Here is a 6989-nt window from a genome sequence, read left to right on the forward strand (position 1 = left end):
ATTCCAGATCATTCCCATCAGTTTTAGTTCAGTCTGAGACATGGCGACGTTGTATGCTCCACACTAAAGCCCCACCCCCATCCCCACATCCCTGCCGACCTCTGCCAAACCCCCCGTCCACCCACTCCCCAGTCCGACTCTAGAAGGCACTGGTATGTACTTATCTCTCCACATTCTAAAACATGGACTCTGTTAAAGATGAGCAATCGAGGCAATGAGGATACACAAAAAAACACGTACTGATACACACGGGCCAGCCGGGTAACTTACGGGGGTACAGCTGGATCCTGATGCCACCAGTCTTCCTTTAACCCTGTGTTAGCACGACAACGATTTCATCGCTCAACAGTCTGCTGATGGCGGAGGCAATCACATATGTAAACGTCCACAAGGCTAACATCATGACAGGCCAAGAGATGTACAAAAAACTAGCTTCAGACATGCTCCATAAGTGGACTGGATCGTTTGAACTGCCCCGATTAACTTCCATCCTAGGAGAAAACCCTGAGGGTCTGTGGCTTCTGATGTCCTGCCTTCCTCCTTGGTGGATGCACAAAACTAATACAGGAGTTTTTGTCAGTATATGAAATACTGGAGATTTGTTTTCCTGTGTAATAGAGCTAAATCCCTCCCTTATACATTGTCAGGGTATTATGTCCACCATTTCTCACAGACTTCTTTAGTGTAATATCCATGTTTCCAAAGAGGAAGGCACCAGATAAGAACCACGACGTATTCGGCATTCGGATAAATGTGTGAATTTAATTGTGTACCCCCACTAATCTGTATTTTTTACGCCCATGTACATGTGTATCTACAGAGCAGTGGACAAAAAGACACACAAGGTTGAAAAGACTGGCTTGTGCACAGAGGGCGGGGGTCTCCGTACGGTGAACCTCGGGTTGGAACGCCATGCGCTACCGGATGTGGACACAGTGAACGGGGTCGACTCCTACTCTACACACCGAGTTTGGCTGGTACTGGCGTACGTCTGGAATGGTTTACTGTGGTGATAGTAGTCATTAGAAAAGTCTATCTCCTCGTCCCACTAGGAGCTTCCTACAGTGTCTATTCTAGGTTCCTGGTTCATATCTGATGCACAAAAGCACTGAAAACAAACAGGTTTTTCTCTTCTGGTGGTCTGGAGTCCGTTTTTATGTTTGGGGACCATTCGTTCCGACAACTTTTAGATTTTGTCTATATCATTGCACAACTTAACTCTTAAATGTAAACAACTCATTAAAGGAATAGTGTAGATTAGATTCCCTCCCTCTTACCAGTAAATATAAAGCTAAAGCTAGCAGCCACTTAGCTTAGCATAGTGACGCTAAGCAGAACCAGCACGTAGACAGAATTAACACCGTGTATCTAATTTATTAATCCATAACAACAACCAAAGTGCAAAAATGAAAAGTTGTTGTTTTATTAGCCTTCTTGAAGTCAGCGTGGACAGGTAATGTAGGCCAGTGTCCGTGGTAGGCCGATCCTGAAACCAGGGCGGGGGTCCCTGAAGTCCAACTCAGACCACCTCAGAGCAGAAATGTAAAAGTATTTGGATGCTCACTTGAGTGCAAGTTGAAATGATGAAAAACTGTATCAACACAAATATGTGAGGTTTCCAGTGCATTTGTGCCTGAACACAGAATCCTGTACACGGGGCTAAGGTCCCGATCCCCCGCCTGTACACGCTACTACGCTGTATGATGACAGTCTTCTGCAAATGCAAAAGGTGACGTTGTATTTATAGCATAAATGATAGCTTCTGTTCTTTCCACCTTATCCCTCGTCTTCCTCGTCCATTTCCACAGCCGTTATCAACATATGTGATAATACAAAAATAAAAGTCACATAGATTGGACCACTTTGTTTTTCTCTCCCTTTTCACTGCTTTTCATTCACAGCAGACCCATATTCACAAAGAAACAAAACGATTAAAAACATGGAAATTAAAGGTTTTTTTGTATTTATTATTCTTTTTTTTTTTTTTAAATCTGTTACCATCTGAGCCGTGGTACTCGTCTCCAGGTTAAAAGCTCCTCAGTCGTTTGGGGTGAAATGTGAATCACAGAGTGCTTTAACTCCATCAGAAAAAAGGAAAACCATCAACAGCTAAAAATGGCTGCTGCCTTTGCCTTTGACATCAAGGCAAAGCAACAAGCTCCAGGGTGGCAGTGGAGACTTCGTCACAGCAACATCTGCCCTCCATGGCTGCTCCTCTTCGCTTTGAAATCTCTGGATCTCCCCAGAGATTGGAATGGACCGTTAAATACAAACACGTTAAAAAAGTCTCTTTTTGTGTGGAAGTCTCCTCGTTTCTGGACAGGTGTAGTCGCATTTAATAAAGACAGAGGAGAAGACAGTTGGGGTCACTTGTTTTCAGAGGTCAAAGTTCACGTCTTTCTTTAGGACCTCCACTGTGACGCCTAATGCGTGTGCGTGTGTGTGTGTGTGTGTGTGAGTGGGCTATGACTGCTACTTGAAGACATAGTTGATCAGGACCTGAAGGAGGATGAGGAAAACAATGATGACGTAGTCCCGCTGTTGGAGGAAAGAGCTGCCCTCCACGCGGCCCGCCGCACGACTCCGCAGCACGCTGATGCTCCTGCACGCGCGCACACACACACACACACACACACACACACACACACACACACACACACACACACACACACACACACACACACACACACAGAGTTATGTGTCAGTGCTCCAAAGGGAGGCGTCCCAGCCCTCTCCCGGCCTGACCCTCGCCCCTCTCACCTGTTGATGTCCTCCTGCGTCCGCTTTATGGATTCTATGGCACTTTGAAGTTCACTGAGGTCGGTTCCCTTCTTCCTCAGCCGGCTGGTATGCTTGCTCTTGTGTCCTGCAACAGAGTGGGTTACACACCGTTCACCACATTCCATTAGATACTATTTAAGGACCTTTCTAAGGACACACAGAATGCCGTTTCTTCTGGTTTTCAGGTGACCGGAGGCGTCAGGTGGTTTGTTACACACCGCCGTCTGGGGCCAGTCCTTCAAAGGGTTCTCAAGGTGGATTCCAGGAAGGAAATGTAATAAAACTGGTCAAATAATACATTTTGTATCATTTAGTGTAAATACTTTTGTTTATATTTTGCACTTGACTTGTGTAACCGTGGTATAGTGAAGTCAAAATAAAATTAAAAAAATAGTGCATGTATAGGTACTGAGCATGTGTGTTTAGTTCAGGCCTGTGTGTAATGTGTGTAATTACAACAGAGTGTATATTGTAATTGTAACGTGGGACTAATAAAGTTAATTATTTTTGTAAGTGCTTCCCGGCTGTATATAACAACAACTTCTAGTAATATAATAAAGTGTGCTGTTTATGGACTCATCTCAGCCTCAGAAGGTCCTTTGGTGTTTAGTAAAGGTTTAATACCCGTCCAGGTGACATATAACCAGTGTTTCTACAACCGGTCAACATGTGTGTAGGGCCTGCTTCACACTTAAATATAGAGATGGCTGTTAAAACAACTTCATATTTAAAACCAAATTTATCCCACTTTTTACAGAGAAGTTCATTTGACCCGCTTCTAGAGCTGTGTGTCTGTAATAATAACACGGTACAGTATGTGTGTTATTCAGACTATATTCTGTGGGTCAACATAACCAATCGTTATTCTTTTAAACCATAGAAAGGCAGATTGACCAGATTAACTCATGTTAGCCTTTGTGCGTGTGTGTTGGTGTGTGTGTGTGTGTGTGTGTGTGTGTGACTCACGTTCGCTGCCAGACGAGTCTTGGCGGTCGGGTTCGGGTGAAGAGCAGCCACTCTCTGGGCTCTTGGGCTTGTCGCTCTTGTGTTTCCTCTTTGGCACCGTCACCTACACACACACACACACACACACACACACACACACAAAGAGAAACAGGTCAAGCAAACAGGGTGCACATGACAGGTCCAACCAAATAAGAGCACATCCAAACATTCCTTAGCATCCGCACAGTGTAAAGGCTCAAGAATAGAAAATAATGGTTTACCCCCCCCCCCCCCCCCCCCCCCCCCCCCCCCCCCCCCCCCGGCCCACTTCCACACACCCCAGCACAAACATGCTAGTTGGCATTGGCGTGTCAATGACTGTGCAAGGCATGCTGTTCAGTCACATCCATTAGAATCACTCAACGACACACGACCAGTGTCTAAAATAACACAAACCTGCCAAGAGAGGCCTATTTAAACAACTCAGTCCAACAGGATTATTATCTTAATCCTACATGCTTTATTGAATGTGATGCATATTTTCAGGCCTGGTCTTTGTCAGGCGGAACAGGTCTGAAGGTTGATTTAATGATGAATACATTGGTATTCAGTAGTGTTGTTAGTGGACCCAGGTCCACATTTGACATGTTAGTGCAAAGTGTTTGAATTCTACATATTGTGCTGTATATATGCGTAGTGACTGCCCTCTACTGGTTGAAACCCGGCTACTGTGGCTGAGTTTGGATTTTGGCTGAGCTGGTGCTGGGTTTACATTTAGCCCAATGTCAAAGGGCACCCGAATAGCTCAAATGGTAAAGAGGGCGCCCACATGTAGAGGTTTACTCCTCAACAAGTTCAACTACGACCTACAACCCTCGGCTGCATGTCATCCCCCCCCTCTCCTTTCATTGTAAAACAGACAGCATTTGGCTAAGACCACCTTTTTTCAAATGTGATTTTTGAATTTTCAGGGTGGAGGCTTTTTTTTGTGGTGGTGGTGGTACTTCAAAAGCTGAACCAAAGACAAAAAGAAGTTCCCAAAGAAAGACTTGACCAGCTTTGGCACTTGGCAGGTGGTTACTTTGAACACAGGAGCAGCCGTTACACTGCACTGCACCGCTAGCTTCTCCACATGGCATGAACAAGGTGCAGCTCAGCAGAGGCCGAGGCTCGGCAGAGGTCGAGGAACGGCAGAGGCCGAGGCTCGGCAGAGGTCGAGGAACGGCAGAGGCCGAGGCTCGGCAGAGGCCGAGGCTCGGCAGAGGCCGAGGCTCGGCAGAGGTCGAGGCTCGGCAGAGGCCGAGCCCGAGAGTCAGCGAGCGCAAACACAACATGAAACAAACATCATGCAGACAGGTGAGGACAGGTGAAGCGTGACGAGGGCGTGGCCAGGCGTTGGTGGTGGTGGTTGCTCGGTTGATGTAATGGATGTTCTCTCTTTTAGACTTTGTATGGGAGAGAAAAAAAAATATATATATCTATATATATATAGATATATATTTCTCTGATGACATCCCAGTCTCCAAGGTGTGAATAAGTAGTAAATTACAGTGAACTGAGAGCAGCACCTGAAAACTTTCTGCAGAAGTTAACAAACTTGCTGCAGCCTCTATCCCAGACTCTGACCAGACTTAGTTTCCATTCAACTCTGTAATCTTTCACAATGCCAGAGAAAACAGGCCCGGAGCCTGTAGGAAACAACATTTTAAATATGGCCTGTGTGACCCAAAGTAGTCCTTTATGTTAAATGATCCTTTTCCTCTTGACAAGGCAAGAAAAGGCCTTCACTTTGACATAAATCCCCTCCCATACAGAGAGAACAGCAGGTGCTAGGGCAGGGAAAGAACGAAAACAGAGACAAAGAGTATGAAAAAATATGACCAAAAGAAGGAGCAGAGGCAAAGACGGCGAGGACAACACAAAGAGAAGAAGCCAAAATGAAGACGGTGCACCGGGTGCTGCGTGGAAGGTGGCTGAGGCGGCGAGCTGCTTTTTTTTTCTTTTAAATGGCGGTTTTCGAACAGGACCACCTACCTGGCATTTGCAATTGTCCCTCCGCGGCCCCTGGTTACTCAGACTAATAAGACTGCCAGAACGTACCATAGGGGTGCGGTGTCGGACCTTGGTCTGGATACAGCCGTCTTTCTCAAACTGGATCAAGTCGTTGAGCGGATCCCATGGCCTCGTGCTGGGGAGAGGGCCGAGAGGGGGACATGAGGACACATAGAGAAGGAAACCAGTGAGACAGATATGGGCGGGGCATGGGAACAAGATGACAGAGACAATGAAAGAGAGTGGATGGTAAGAGAAAGAGAGAGGAAGACAAAGAAACAAAAAGAGAATGGAGAAGTAGAGTCAGAAAACAGACAGAAGAGAAAGACATACACTGACAACATTATTATTCATTACATTCTTCCACAGAGAACTGGCCTGTCTATAATACCCGGCATCAGCCTAATAAATTTAATAGTAAGCAAGTTGTACTTCTAAGTACTTGTACATACTCTTCTTTGTTGGTAATAATGTTAAGCTCCTCTAAATGTATTTATAAATTGAAATTTTCGATTTCGATACAAACCTCAACTATTTCACACCTAGCACACCTCAGTTTCCCGGCGCTGCGAGGCTTCAGCCGGGATGAGAGCTGACAACAGCCCCGTGCGGAGAAACATCCACAGTCAGCCCCCAGCCAGCTAGCAGCCATCCACTATCATTACAGCCCTGGTCCCGGGGAACCAATCCAAAGTCAGCCCCCAGCCAGCTAGCAGCTATCCACTATCATCACAGCCCTGGTCCGGGGAACCCATCCACAGTCAGCCCCCAGCCAGCTAGCAGCCATCCACTATCATTACAGCCCTGGTCCGGGGAAACATCCACAGTCAGCTCCTAGCCAGCTAGCAACCATCCACTATCATTACAGCCCTGGTCCGGGGACACATCTACAGTCAGCCCCCACCCAGCTAGCAACCATCCACTATCATTACAGCCCTGGTCTGGGAACACATCCGCAGTCGGCCCCCAGCCAGCTAGCAGCCATCCACTATCATTACAACCCTGGTCCGGGGAACCCATCCACAGTCAGCTCCTAGCCAGCTAGCAACCATCCACTATCATTACAGCCCTGGTCTGGGGAAACATCCACAGTCAGCTCCTAGCCAGCTAGCACCCATCCACTATCATAACAACCCTGGTCCGGGGACACATCCACAGTCAGCCCCCAGCCAGCTAGCAACCATCCACTATCATTACAGCCCTGGGGAAAC

At 46.7% G+C, this 6989-nt stretch overlaps 1 protein-coding gene across 16 annotated transcripts in view; it reads right to left on the minus strand.

Moving 5' to 3' along the window:
* Positions 1 to 1976: 1976 nt before the first annotated feature.
* Positions 1977 to 6989, minus strand: part of osbpl8 (oxysterol binding protein-like 8) — an 83106-nt gene continuing 78093 nt past the window's right edge. For 13 of the 16 annotated variants that reach the window (XM_034865403.1, XM_034865397.1, XM_034865398.1 and 10 more), the window contains 4 exons: positions 5761 to 5914; positions 3748 to 3850; positions 2761 to 2866; positions 1977 to 2602 (listed from right to left, as the gene is read on the minus strand). In XM_034865403.1, the coding sequence (XP_034721294.1) occupies positions 2473 to 2602; positions 2761 to 2866; positions 3748 to 3850; positions 5761 to 5914 (493 nt within the window). In that variant the 3' untranslated portion in view covers positions 1977 to 2472. The remainder of the gene's footprint in view (positions 2603 to 2760; positions 2867 to 3747; positions 3851 to 5760; positions 5915 to 6989) is intronic. The other 3 variants (XM_034865401.1, XM_034865402.1, XM_034865411.1) reach the window with 1 other exon arrangement.

Source organism: Etheostoma cragini, unplaced genomic scaffold (assembly GCF_013103735.1).
Source record: "Etheostoma cragini isolate CJK2018 unplaced genomic scaffold, CSU_Ecrag_1.0 ScbMSFa_1523, whole genome shotgun sequence".
NCBI classification, from domain to species: domain Eukaryota; kingdom Metazoa; phylum Chordata; class Actinopteri; order Perciformes; family Percidae; genus Etheostoma; species Etheostoma cragini.